The sequence below is a fragment of the Pteropus medius genome, unplaced genomic scaffold (assembly GCF_902729225.1).
Source record: "Pteropus medius unplaced genomic scaffold, Ma_sr-lr_union100, whole genome shotgun sequence".
Lineage (NCBI taxonomy): Eukaryota > Metazoa > Chordata > Mammalia > Chiroptera > Pteropodidae > Pteropus > Pteropus medius.
Window position 1 is genome coordinate 8,696,199 of NW_024349799.1, and position 14,066 is coordinate 8,710,264.

General features: G+C 44.2%; 1 protein-coding gene and 1 pseudogene across 1 annotated transcript in view; both read right to left on the reverse strand.

Moving 5' to 3' along the window:
* Nucleotides 1–13,638, reverse strand: part of UNC45B (unc-45 myosin chaperone B) — a 29,142-nt gene extending 15,504 nt beyond the window's left edge. The window contains exons 1-9 of the mRNA XM_039885958.1: nucleotides 13,142–13,638; nucleotides 12,697–12,864; nucleotides 12,083–12,119; nucleotides 10,796–10,971; nucleotides 9,382–9,471; nucleotides 6,614–6,781; nucleotides 5,900–6,068; nucleotides 2,476–2,646; nucleotides 8–179 (exon numbers count right to left, since the gene is read on the reverse strand). Coding sequence (XP_039741892.1) covers nucleotides 8–179; nucleotides 2,476–2,646; nucleotides 5,900–6,068; nucleotides 6,614–6,781; nucleotides 9,382–9,471; nucleotides 10,796–10,971; nucleotides 12,083–12,119; nucleotides 12,697–12,864 — 1,151 coding nt within the window. The 5' untranslated portion in view covers nucleotides 13,142–13,638. The remainder of the gene's footprint in view (nucleotides 1–7; nucleotides 180–2,475; nucleotides 2,647–5,899; nucleotides 6,069–6,613; nucleotides 6,782–9,381; nucleotides 9,472–10,795; nucleotides 10,972–12,082; nucleotides 12,120–12,696; nucleotides 12,865–13,141) is intronic.
* LOC120621360 (uncharacterized) lies at nucleotides 3,515–3,633 on the reverse strand (annotated as a pseudogene).
* Nucleotides 13,639–14,066: the final 428 nt, after the last annotated feature.

Consider the following 14,066-nt stretch of genomic DNA (forward strand, 5'->3'; position numbering starts at 1 on the left):
AACTCACGTGATGTACTCCTCACAGATCTTGCGAAAGTGATCGCGCTCCGGGTCACAGCGCAGGTCGTCGTAGAGCTTATTGATGAGGATAGAGGCCAGCATGCGTGTGTTGTCAGTCAGAGGCAGGCAGGATGGCAGATCTGGAACCTGCCCCACCACCTTCAGGATCTTCCTCAGGCCTGCAAGACAGATGGCAGTTGCATGTGTAAGCCCCCTGCTGGGCTCTGTCCTCACAAACACCCCCTCACTCAGTCATGCCTTAACACCAGCTCCTTTCCATCCTGCCTTTGGCAGAACATGCCTCATCCAGAGTGAAGAGCACTGAGATGGGGCCAAGAGACTCAAGTTCTACACCCGACTCTGGCCTACTTGAGCAATTCTCCTCCGACTATAGGCTTCTCTTTTCACATTTACAAAATCAAGAATAGTTGATCTCAGAGGACTCTACCAGTGCTAACAGTCCATGGATTGATGTATAACTTTCAAACACTTTTATATTCTCCTTTCCTCCAGGCCTCGGTTTATTTGTCAAATGGGAACAATACTATCTCCCTCATAGAGTTTGAGGACTCAATGATTTAACGTATGGAAACTGCCTGGTGCCGATACAGACACAACATTATTGCTCAATAAATATTTATTATTTGTTTAGACTACTATATTTACTATTAACAGTTATTTTCCCATTTCTTCTCTTCTGTTGAAGAATCTTCAGTGGCTTCCTATTACCCATCAGGCTAATGTAAATGTCATGTATTTCTTGAAAAAAAAAAATGAATGAATGAGTGAATAAATAAATGAGCACTTTTTAGGTACTGGACACCAAAACAAAAGGAACAATCCTGACCTCCAAAAACTCATGATGCAATAGGGAAGACAGACGTATAAAGATTATAATACGATGTGATAAGTGCAGAGTAGTAACACCATGGACAGGGTGATTTGCTCCAAGGAAGTAAGAATTGCAAGTTATTTTGAGTACTTACTCCAAGAGCTTTACACGTTAACTCATTTAGTCCTAACAATAATCCAACTGGTTAGGAATCATTATTCCCATCTTTCAGCGCACAAAAGCAAGACTTGGAGAAGTCAAATAAGTTACCCAAGATCACACAAGCGGCAAGTGACCTAGTGAGGACAATCTTCCAGGAATGTCTGATTTCAAAGCCCACAATGTTAACTGTGATACTATGCCGCTTCTGGGACAGTAGACAGCTTGACTTCAGAGCCAGGTTTTAGAGGTAAGAGTTGGTCAGATAGTAAGTGGCACAGGGAAATGGGACAAGGAACATTCAAGGTAAACACTGGAAGGCATGAAACTCTGAGTGTTAACAGAGTTCAGTGGTAAGTTTTATGCTATGTCTATTTTACTACACACACAAAAGCACTGGTAGGACTGGAGAGTAACAAGAAGGGGCCTGATGAACTAAGCCAAATTCCCTCTCCAAGGCCATGATCAAATGCACCTGTTCCACTTCCCGCCACCTCCCGCCACCCATCTCCCACTGTTCCCTTCTATTCCTGCCCTTGCCTGGCATTCACATTCACCTTCTGCTAGAACATTCAACCTCACCACTGCAGCTTTTTATTACTATACCAGGATTTTAAGTCCACATTATTTTTACCCAGGTACTATTTATTTTTATGCCCAGAATACCACTCTCCTCACCCTATAAACCATGCAGTTGGGCCTAGATCCTTGTGCAGAGAGGTCTGCTATTGATGTACAGCCTACAGAATACATGCAGAGAAGACTAGAACTGGGGGCGGGCGGGGGGCGGACGCGGGGAAAATGTTTGGATGGGGCTTAAATACTTGAGTAAATTTGTTAATGTGCATTTTGCTGAGATCTGTGAAAACGAAACAAGGGAAGAGCGATATCAAAAGAAAATAAATTTCAAGGTGCTAAGGCTGATTTGAACCTTTCAGAACAATGTATGGTCTAAATGTCAATAAACTTGTAAGAGAATTTGTTGTAGTGCATTATAAAGCCACAGGTACAATTTCTGAACAATTAAAGAAGTTGATTTAGGAGAAGGGTAATACCCTGGAGCTGATAAATTTAGTGATGATCTGCTAGAATATTGTTACTGTGCTTTATATAAAGTACACTTGATGCCACTTGGCCCTTGTTGAAGGCCTGTGAAGTATTTTGAAACTTCAGGAATTTTATCCTGTGGTTGGTGGATTCCTGTTTGTTTTTTAATAGTTGCCCGCATTTGTTAGGAAACTCCACCCAGATGTTTTTGGGTGTGTTTGGACATTTTCTGGGTGTGTTCGGGCCCTGAATTCAGAGCCTTGACCTATACCTTCACCAGCCTAGTGGTGGATCCTAATATGTTAACGGTTTTTCAGTTGAGACTGAAGACTTCTTCCAGACAAGAGCCATGCCTCTTCCACTTTCTGCTCAGAGCAAGGTACCCTGGTGCTCACTTGAAAGGCTGGAGCGAGCCCCAGGCCCTCCCATCTGCTCACCGTTATCCACCACATAGATGGTGCGTGAGTTGTCGTGAATGGAGAGGTCCTTCCTGGGGACATTCTTATTGAGCAGGTTCAGGGCCTGATCTCTGCCCTGGCCAGACACCTTCTTGCTGACCAGCATGTCGAGCAGGTGGCTGGTGATCTGCTTCAGGTCCTTCTTGGTGTCTGGGGAAGGAGAGAACAGAGGTAAACAAGGGGGACTAGAGAGCCTCAGGTATATAGGATCAGGAATGGCACAGGCTTCTAGAAAGACTCTGGAAATATCAAATCCACTGCTTCCTGGATATTGGAATTTTCAAGAATGTATAGTATTGCCCATCTCACCCCCCCAAAAAAGGGAGGGGAATCCCTAGACAACACCTCCAGGGGTCCTCCAGCTACTCTGAACACTGGCTTCAACAACGGCCCATTCCATCTTTGAACAGCTCTGGTTCTTAGAGACTTCTTCATTCCAAACAATACTTGGCAGGGATCCAGGGATGTAGTATTTAATAAACTGATTTAATAAAATGTTTTCCAGAAAGGAAATTTATACTCTTTACAGACACCTTACTCCCCAGAGATTCAGGCATGCTGGGACCCCGAATTCAAGCCTTTGCCTGGGGTGTCAGGTCCTCCTGCTCCCTTCGTCCTTCGCCTGGGATGCCCTTTTCCTGCTTTGACCTATATGACCTCTCTGAGACTTGGAGATTTTTGTTCTCATTCTAGATTGGAGCCTGAAGGCAGGCAGGCAGAAATGGAAAGCTTTCCAAACCATGTCATATAAATAAATGATGAAGGAATGGAGCTGTCTAACTGGATAAGGAAAACATAAGTGGACATGACAGCTTATTTTCAGATACAGGTATGTCATGAGGGTGAGATAACAGAACTTATTCTGAGAGGCTCCAGACGGCAGATTGGGACCAGAAGTGGGTGGAAGCTGCAAAGAGATAGATTTAAAATCAATATATAATTTTTTTTAAGTTAGGCAACCTTTGGTTGACTTCACAGATTGCAAGGAACTTGTCAGCTTACAATCCCTTATTTTTCACACCTACAGCACCTGGGCTTCCTAGGTGGTCTCCCATGCAAGTACTAACCAGGCCTGACCCTGCTTAGCTTCCAAGATCAGATGGGATCGGGCTTGTTCAGGGTAGCATGGCCATAGACAACATATAAAATTTTTTAGCAGAGATGTCCAACAGCTCACTTACCTTGCAAGGAAGTTGCAGCTTCCAACAAACCAACCATAGCTCTCACCATTTACATTCTTGGGGAGTCCCCTCCCACACCAGGCCTGGGTTGGTCATGTGACTTATAGCACACCTAGAGGCTTAGAAAGCACTTGCACTTTGGGAACTTGTCCATTTAGAATCCAGCAATCATATTACATAGAAACCCAAGCTGCCCACTAGAGAGGCCACAAGGAGTAAAACCAAGGCACCCTGGCCAGTATCTCCAGTTAACCACCAGCCATATGAATGAGGCCATCTTGGACCCTTCAGTGAGTCTAGTGCAGAAAAGGAGCGTGGCTTGTTGACCATGACAATAGTCAAACCACATCATGAATCCAGGACTCTACAAGGTTAATATCATTAATCTACAAAGAGCTCTTATGACTCAATAAGAAAGCACTGGTACTTCAATAGAAAAAATAGGTAACAACATGAACAAACCATTAGAAGACAAAGAAATCCAAATGGCTAATAAAAATAAAGAAAATGATCGCTCTCATTAGCAATTTTTAAAAATTCACACAAGATAATTTTTACCTACTGAATAGAAAAATATCTTTAAAATGATAATGTTTAAATCTGGTAAGAATGATTTGCAACTGGAACTCTTATTACTTGGTAAGAGTACAAATTGATGCACTCTCTCAGAAAGGAATTTGAAAGTAAGCTGGAGGAAGAACATTAGGTATGTTCACAGCCTTCGACCAAATACTCCCATTTCTAGAATTCGTTCCAAGAAAATAATTACAAATGCAAACATGGATTTATGTAAAGAAAGGCTACTGAAGTGTTTTGTACAATTAGCATGCAATTAGAAACAATCTAAACCTCTTATAAAATAGAGCTGGTTGATAAGTTATGATACATCTATACAATGGGATATAATGAAATTACTTAAAACCAAGTTTCTTATGAGTGAATCTGCCTTTGTGACCCTCCCAGGCAGAGCAGGAACTTCTAAAATTATGCCTAAGACCTAGATGTGCAGGAAGAAGCATGAATTTATGTGCATGGATGTAGGAATGAAACAAACGTAAAATTAATAATTATTAAAGGTGAAAGAAATTTTTTTGTTGACTATTAAATGAAGGAATTTTTTATGTTTATATAAATTCCCCATGTGTGTATATTAAAATTTTTATTTTCTCCTGTTAAAAAAAGGAATATTAAGTTATATTCAATACTAATAGATTGTTCTGTGAAGAAAAAACACAATATTATCCATGAATCCAATTTTCTTAAATAGATATTTATATTAATGGATAGAAAATCAGTATGGATGGATAGAAAAAAGACAGTGATTATATTGGTTAGCTAGAGGGATAATTACAGATTTTTAGTGTTTTTTCATCTTTATATATATCTAAGTTTTTTCAAATTTCTCCAATAAGCCTCTATTACTCTTTAAAATTGTAATAAAATATATATACATAAAATCTACCATTTTCACCATTTTAAAGTGTACAGTTCAGTGGTATTAAGTACACTCACACTGTTGTGCAACCACCACCACTATCTACCCAGAACTTTCTCATCTTACAAAACTGAAACTCTATACCCATTAAATAACTCCTCATTTCCTCCTCACCTGGCCCTGGGCAATCACCATTCCACTTTCTGTTTCTACGAGTTTCGTGATTTTAGAAACTGAATATAAGTGGAATCATAGACTATTTATTTTTTTGTGACTGGCTTATTTCACTTAACGTATCTCTTCACTTAATATAGGGTTCATCTATGTTGTAGCATGTGTCAAAATTTTTTAAGGCTGAATATTATTCCATTGTGTGTATGTGTGCGTGTACACATACATACACAGTAAGTCCTTAATGTTGTCGATAGGTTCTACAACTTTAAGAGAAACAACATATAACAAATCCAGTTTTACTATACGCTAATTTATATAAGCAACAGTTAAGTTCCTATGGCATCTCATCAATGTTATCATGAAATGATGTTATTCGAGGACCTACTGTACCACATTTTGTTTATCCAGTCATCCATAGATAGACACTTGGATTGCTTCTACCTTTAAGCTACTGTACATAATGTTGCTATGCATCTGTTACTTTTATGATCAGAAAATCAGTATTGAAATAAAACCAGGCCATCTCCACACACAGGGAATGCCCAGTCTGGAGTGATAACTGACTTTCCCTTGCCCCCACCCCCTTGAACCATAACTAAAGAATATCTCCTACCTAGAACCAAGGCCTCCTCCTTCCCTCGATGCTCGCGCTTGTCCTCACCAGCCAGAGAGTCAATGATGGCCTGGAGCAGGTTGCAGACAGCCAAAGACATCTCCTCATTCTCCACAGCCATGAGGCTACAGATTCGGTCTATCCGGACTACGTGGAGAATCGCCGTGGCCTAGACCCCCAGCAAGAACCATAGTCAGCTGTCTGCTCTCCCCTTCCAGATGCTATGCAGTTTAGGGGGTGGGAGATAACCGCCCCATGCAGTAGGAAGATAAGCCCAGGGAGTCAATGCCTCATGGGGCCTGATGTCTGGGAATGCCCTTGACACAAGCCATGCTCTTTTCCAGAGGTTTAGAGCCACTGGCCACATGGAGCCATTGAGACCTCCCAATGTGGCAAATCCACATGTAAATGTGCAATACTTAAAAAACACACACTGGATTTTGAAGACTTAGCATGAGAAGTGTAAACTATCATAGCCTTTGCATTCAGCTCTTTCTTATAAACAGTTTTCAATAACCTTATCTTTGCCAAGACCAATTTCCAACTCACAGTAGAAACAGAGGAGCAATCTCTGTTGAATCCGGGACCATACAATCCAAGTTGGGGGGGATACTTTAGACTTTGTATCAGAGTCTGTTTACATCAGCCACACCCTGCCCACATGTCACCCTCCAGGTCCTCAGATAGGTAAACACCCCACACCCAGGCCCTCACCCTAGCTCGGTGGCCGCTGCACATGCCCGACAGGGTCCGCACTGCAGCCAGCACCAGCTCAGGCCTCTTAGTGTCCATAAGCTGCAGTAGCAGGGCCACTCCATTGTTCTGGAAGATCCTTTCAGCCCCGGCTTCTTCACGGCCAAGTACAATGAGGTTGTTGGCTGCCTAAAGGAGGAAAGAGACAATGAGGGTCTGAAGGAAGATTTGGCTGCTGAAGGCTTGGCCATGGGTCGAGTATGGGGACTGGTGCAAGGGCTGGGTCTTCAAAATACCTTTAATACTGTTTCGACCTATAATCTTATTCCTGGAAACATTGCCCAAGAACATAATTCCAAAGAAAAAACACAGTAACTTGCATCAAGACCAACTTGATGAAATATATTGCAGTCATTAAAGTCATTAATAAAAAGGCTACCAAGCAACTTGGAAAAAACATTGGTAAGCAGAATGAGAATCATAGGTTCCGTTTGATCGCACTTATGTTAAAATAAAACTATATACACACACACACACACACACACACACATCTCACACACACACATATATATGCTTCTGATAAGAACTAAAAATAGGTAGAGAAGTGTCAAATTAATTAAGCAAATAGGCCATTAGATAGAGGTGGCTTTAATGCCTTAGCAGTCTACCTAAGCAAACCAAACCCTAAGCCTGTAATACCTCAAGGTTAAGATGTCCAAACTTAAGAACAACCAATCGCAGTCAATTAGGCTTTCCCAAATAGTGCAACTGCTTACGCTATAGCCAATCAAATAATTTCCTTGCTTTGCTTCCAACTTTTTTCTATAAGTGTTTCCCTTAGTTCTTGTCTGTGGAGTGCCCCTAACCACATCCTGTTTTGGCACTTTCCAATTCAAATAGATTTTGCCTAAATAAACTCAACATTTTTAATATGCCTCAGTTTATGTTTTAACAGAAGTGCTTTTGTTGCAGGACAGGGCAAATTTCCTCAAGTGGAGACCAAGCCCTGCATTGAGAGAAGAGGGTCCTTTGGCAGAGAGTGTAGAAAGAATTCAACACACAAGCCAAAGTTAGAGTCAAAAGAAAAGTTTATTAGGAAGGCTTAACACTCCACAGACAGTGTGGTCTCTCAAAGGCAGAGTGAGAGGGACAGTGAGAGACAAAGTAAAGGCACTGAGAGGGACCCTGAGTGTTCATGGAATTCAGTTTATATGTCATTCTTTAGAATCTGTGAGTTATAGTTGAAAAGACTTTGTTAACCTATTTCCTTTTAATATGGACATACAGTGAGAAAGGGGAAGAGTAGAGTGAAAAGGTAAGAATATGTAGAGTGAAAGGCTTACTGGCAATTCCCAGACTTTAATCCTTAGGTTCCCCATGGTTTTAGCCATAGGGAATGACTCCGTTGGTTCCTGGTTCCCCTTCACGTGTGTTGGGAATGGGCTGTTAGCAATCCCAGCAGAAATCTTCCTTTGTTCTGAAGGTGTCCTCCTGGCCTGGCTGTAGGGCTGATCAGTATATTGCAGTCTCTGATTGTGGCTTGATTTACATTTTTAATTTTCTTGCCTCTTCTCTATGCTACTTTTAAGTGGAGAATTATTTTTCTTTAAATATTTTCCTGGAATATGGTTTTGGCATTTCGTTTGTTTGTTTACCTGCTCAGGGTAATCTGAAGTTGCAAGAATTCCCACTCAGGAAAGTGGAAGGTAATGGGCAGAGGGAGCACAAGATGGGTCTTGAAAGCCCTAGGTTTGAGTTCTGATTCTGCTACTACTAACCGTGTAAACTTGGGCAAGTCATAGCACTTCTCTGGGTCCTAGATTCCTGTCTATAAAATTAGGCAGTTGAGCTAGAAGCTTCTTCCCAAGTGTCTTCCTACCCTAAAGACTTCCTACTTGAGGATACATGAAACTTAAAAGGCCCCGAATCAGGGAGCAGGACCTGAGAGCCCAGGGGGAAAAACTAAAGCAGCCAAAGTGGAAGGAAGAGGTTGGCAAAGAGATGGAGAGTGGGATGGTGGAGAGGGGCCTATTAGAGAAAAGCAAGCAAGAGCAGAATCATCCTCACTATCAGTCAGGGACTTTGTACTTTTCAAATGCTTTCATCTATAGCAACTCTTTAAGTTCTCACAACAGTTTGATTTAAGAGATATTTGCAGAGTATATGGACTTACCGACTATACAACTAACAAAAGTTCCCAGGTATTGTTTGTCAATTTCCTTTTTTTTAAAAAAAAATTTTATGTTAAGTTCTTATAAATGTAAAACATTCAGATGTTCAATTTTTCCTCTGAAAAAGGACCAGAAATAGAACTGAAAAAATGCAACAAATTTGACTAAGAGGATGATATTATGAGTAAATATTTTCATATTTCAGAATGACTTTTTGCAATATTTTGTAATGAAATAAAACATGATTTTAACATATTGTTTCTTAGGGTGGAAACGAGGGGTGAGGTAAATGAGACACTTAAAATATCAAAATCAATGCAATGCAAAAAAAGATAAATCTATGATGAATAAAACATCAAAAAATTTAAATAGAATCCAACCCTGTGACATAACTCTCCCCATAGGCTTCACCCTAAACTCCGCTCTTCTTAGAGTTCACTTTGTTTTCTAAAGTGCTTAACCTTTGGCCTGTTATTGTTCAAGTTCTCCAAGGAGACGCCCTTCCTCTCCTGCTCCCCCAACTGTCCAGAGACTGGGGCGGGGCCTGAATGGGAAGTACAATTATTCCGCGGGTCCGGAGCGCGCCCTCTGCCGGCGGGCTGGTTGCCCAGCACTTACCTTCTCCAGCTTGTCAGCTTCACTGTTTTCGTCGAGGAGGATCTCAAACATCTTCTGAACCCTCGAGTCAGTGGAGAACTGCACACGGAGCTGAGGAAGGAGGAGGGAGTGGGGAAGGAAGCAGGCAGGAGTCCATATTTCAGTCTGCTTCACATAAAGTTCATCTCAGTAAATATTAGGGTATCTACTTTGGGCCCCTGCATTGTTATTCATGCATTCATTCATTCATTCATTCATTTAACAAACGTTTAGTGAACAATTACCACATGCCAGACACTGTTGTAGATGCTTAGATGCTAGGGATCAAATGGTGAACAAGTCCCTGACCTACATAGCTTATGGTCTAGTTACATTCGTTATCCCTTTTGGTCATCACAAGTCTTGGAAGTCAAGGGATCATCACCTCAATTTTGGAGTCTAGTAAACAGTTAGCTATTAGATATTTAAATATGGGCTAAAACAGAAATATGTCTCCAAGATCAGAAACCTGAAGCAGTTTTCAAGTAGCTCTTCACGCAAATTAAAACTATTATGTTTGGCTGTCTCATCCTTCATGATCCCAGTGCTTTGAAGCTTTCGTAAAATGGTATAACTGATCATCATCCTCCATCTCACTAATCCCTTTTGTGCCTTCTACTACTTTGTTGGGCTGGTCCACGCTGCCTCCTATTTTCATCCTGGGCTCATTTCCTTCAAGGGCGGAAGGGGGTCTCTCATTTGACATCCCTCCTCTGATTTTTCTTAGTTTGCATATCCTCAGCCCTTGAGTCTGCACTGTGGACAGTATGCTGTGTCCCCACTCTGGGCTGCCCCAGGCACTTAGGAGTTATGGAGTCTTGATACAAGGGGCTGAGTGATCAGTTACCCTCCTGCTCCTACAGAGGAGAAACCGACTCCCCAAGGAGCCCCTCAGAAAACTGGTAGCTAAGGCAGGACTAGGGTGCAGGATTCCTCACCTCTGGTCCAAGTTCTCCCCACCCCACTCCATTTTCCTAGAAAAGATTTTCTGTTCCTACTGGCTCCTGACTCTCTTCTATCCTGCAGCAATACCTCCCCCCGCCGCCCGCCCCACCAGTTCCTAGGTATCTCATGCTGCCTTTATCCTCCTGAAAAGAAAGAAAGAGTTGCAGACATACTAAGTAGCAATATTTTAGGAAAAGCCTCCATCTGGAATGTAAAAGACCCATGTTCTAGTTTGGCTGGCTCGCATCCTCAAACGAGCATCGCAACATCTCTGGTCACTCAGATAGGTGTACTTGCCGGCTGTTCTGTGGCACCTGCCTATGCCATGTGTTCATTCCATCCAAATGTGTGGAGGTATGGCTAGCCCTGCCCTGAAGTCCTACTTCTTTTAACATGTCCCTTTTGGAATGAGGGGTGGTAGCCACAGCTTTCAGGAAGGGATCCAGTTCACCTTCTCCTGGATGCTGGTATTGAGCCTCCTCAGTGTCTCCTGGAAGTTCTGGTTCCGTGGCTCAAGGGTGGCACAGCGCTGCACGTCCTTGAAGGCCTGGTCCAACTTCTCCAGGTGCTCCAGTGCCTGGCATCGCCGATACAGAGCCTTGATATCCGAGGAGTTGATGTCGATGGCTGGCGAGGGAGATATGCAAGGTCTTAGGGAGCTGGGCTGCAGACCACCTTCCTTTTTTCCCCTGCCACTGCCTCCTAGCTCTTCCTTGGAGATTATCCACCCATGTGGACTATCTGGCCCAAGGCTCCCCTTTATTAGGGAGAGAGCAAAAATCATAGTCTCAAGTTTGGAAGGGACCTTAAGGGTCATCTCTCCCAACTCTTGATGCTCCAGAATCTGCTGCATAATAATCCCTGCCAAGTTCTCATCTAACTAATCCTTGCATACCTGCAGCAGTGGGAGCTCCCTCCTCAAGACAGCCAGGCAGCTCCTTCAGAAAGCCCTTCTCTCTTCCTACCTGAAATATATCTCTCTGTAACTTTGCCCTTTTATCCCAAGTCCAGCCCTGGAACTCCTGAGATGAAATTCAATCCTTCTTCCTTGTGACAGCCTTTCAGATGTTTGAAGACAGCTCTCCAACCCTCCTGGGAGTTGCCTTCTCTGAGCTAAGTTGACTGCTCTTCACAGGATGTGTTTCCAGTCCCTTTTCCAACTGGTTCTCCCCACCCCTTCTGAACTCATTCCAGGCTCTCTGTTTCTCCTAAAAGAATGGTAACCAGATCAAAACCCAACACAGGCCTGTAGTCAAGAGAAGTCTTTCCATTTTGATCATGCACTTAAGCCAATGTTGATTTATGCCGATTTTTTTTATGTTTATTTCTCCTAGTGTCCATTGGAAGAGGCTAGTGTCTCCCTCTTCCTCAGAAGAAGGCCTGTCCCCACAGAGTGGACTGGACTGCTAGGCCTGGTTCTGGGGATCCCCCATGAGAATACCCTATTTTACAAAAAAAGGGGTTTGTGTCATTACAATGATGAAGATTTCTAGAAGCGTTCTCTTAAGAAAAGAAGCTGCTCCAACAAATTTAACATGTAACTCCATTTGCAAAAATGTGACTTAAGGATAGCTTTTCTGGAGCTCTCTTTTCACATATAGATGGCACATATGAAGCCCCTTCTACAATGACTAGGATGGTGTTTACACAATCTATAATCCTCACAAATGTCAAGAGCTTCTTAAACAAAACAAGGCCGCTGAGGGGTGTGGACCTTGGGCAGAGGGGGATGGCTCACCTCTCGAGGCATCTGAAGCTGCCTGAACATAGCTCTCCTGAGAAAGAGAAGGAGAAGGAGATTCAGTTAATGTGGGCCCAATGCAGAGATAGCTAGAGAGGGTCTCCATGGGGAGGGGAGAGGGCTTGCTGGGAGCTGCCAGCTGTCAGAGGCCCAGAGCATGAGCCCCTCGCCGGGCATGGAAAACTAGGCAAGTTTTGGCTCAGGCAAACTCGGCTTTGAATCTGGACTCTGCTACTAACTACCTGGGAGATCTCAGGCAAGTTAGTGAACCTCTGAGCCTTGAGATTCTTATCTGTAGTACAGGCATGACAACAGCAGCTACCTCATAGGGCTGTTATTAATATGTCATGAAAAAAAAACATATGAAAAGCCCCCACCGTGATGCCAGTTCTCATTAGGCTGGTTTCCATCTGGGGGAATTTCTATCTCCCAGGAGAGTGTGTCAGGCAGTGGGTCCAGGAAAGCAATGGGAGGCAGCCTTCTCCAACCTGAGGGGTTCAGGTGAGAGGGCTAAGATGACAGAGGACATATGATGCTTATCAGGACAAGGAGGCTGCCTCCACACCCCTGCATCCCCTCCCCGGTCCTTAGCCTCCTGCCTTGCCCCAGACCGTTTTCAGGCCACAGGCTGCTCGGTTCCGGTAGAGTGTGGCCAGCAGAGCCTTATCCTTGGTCAGCTTCAAGGCCTGGCTGTAGCTCTTTGCTGCGGCTTTGTAGTCCTGGCGCTGGAAATGCCGGTTCCCTTCTTCCTTCAGCCGCACTGCTTCCGCCTCCGCCATCTGTTGGGACAGGGCAGCCCCAACTGGCCAGCCATTCACTCCAGGCCCAGGATCAGACTCCAGGGGCCCCTCTCATCAAGATGGAAGGGAGGGTTCTGCCTGGCAGGGACCCACCCTCCAGCACCCCCAAATCCATCACCCAGAAAAACATTATAGCATTTGCTCAGAGCAAGGCCTGAGTTGAGAGGGATCTCAGAGTCCCTGTGCCCCACTCTCTGTTCCTCCCAGCTGGGTGAGTGAAGCCACCACTCCAAAGGCTTGAACTCTCACTACAGACCTTAAAAGTTCTTGTCGTTCCCCCTTCGCTTTCTTGTCCGGGGAACACTCGGGCTGGGTCGCTTCCTCACGAGGACAATGCTCTTGGTCTGTCCTGTGACACTGCTCCTCTGAGCTCCTGCTCCCGTGTGAAGCCCCAGCCAGCCAGCCTCAGTCTGCCCCTCCCTGCTCTCACCCAGGAGACTTTATCGCCCCTGCCAGTGGCTCCAGACCATATTTGGCCACAGGGGCAGGTGCCCCTGGAGCCTGTCATTGATACTCAGAGCCCTCCCCCTCCCCAGACTGGATAGTCAGTACCACGTGGAAATGCTGACTAACCTCTACCCTGGCACCCCACTCAGGGCAGTCCTGGGGGCTCAGAAACTCATATCCCAAAGAAGGAGAGAAAGAGCCAGAAGGGACAGGAAACCCCCAGCAGAACCCCTTCTCTAGACACAGCTATAATGCCCCTACTCCACCTCCATCCGAGATAAACAATCTCTTCTCCCTCTCCCTGACCACTGCTATTTTGGGAGCAGAGTGACAGCTGAGGGGCTGACAGTCTTAGAGACCTGCAGAGCAGCTGCCCAGGTCCCATAGGAACTGGAGACTTCCAGAAACACCCTTCTGGAGGGAGGAGGAGGGAAGAAGAGGGAAAAAGAGGGACGAAAGTTCCTTCCCCTTTTCTAGTTGGCCACAATTTTACTACCCCTCTGGGATTCACTTGTTGAAAATGTCCTTGCTTTTCAGAAAGACCAGTAGACTTACTAACTCAGTTTAATGTAAGTAGGTCCTGTTTTGATCTGCATGTCTTCTCTTGTTCCTCCCTATTTGTAGCAAATGGGTATATTCAGTCTTCCTCTCCCATGTGACTGGGAACTCCCTGAAGATGGGTCCTGTATACCCCCCACCAGACCTTCTCCTAGGGCAAGAGCTCAGTCAGCCTG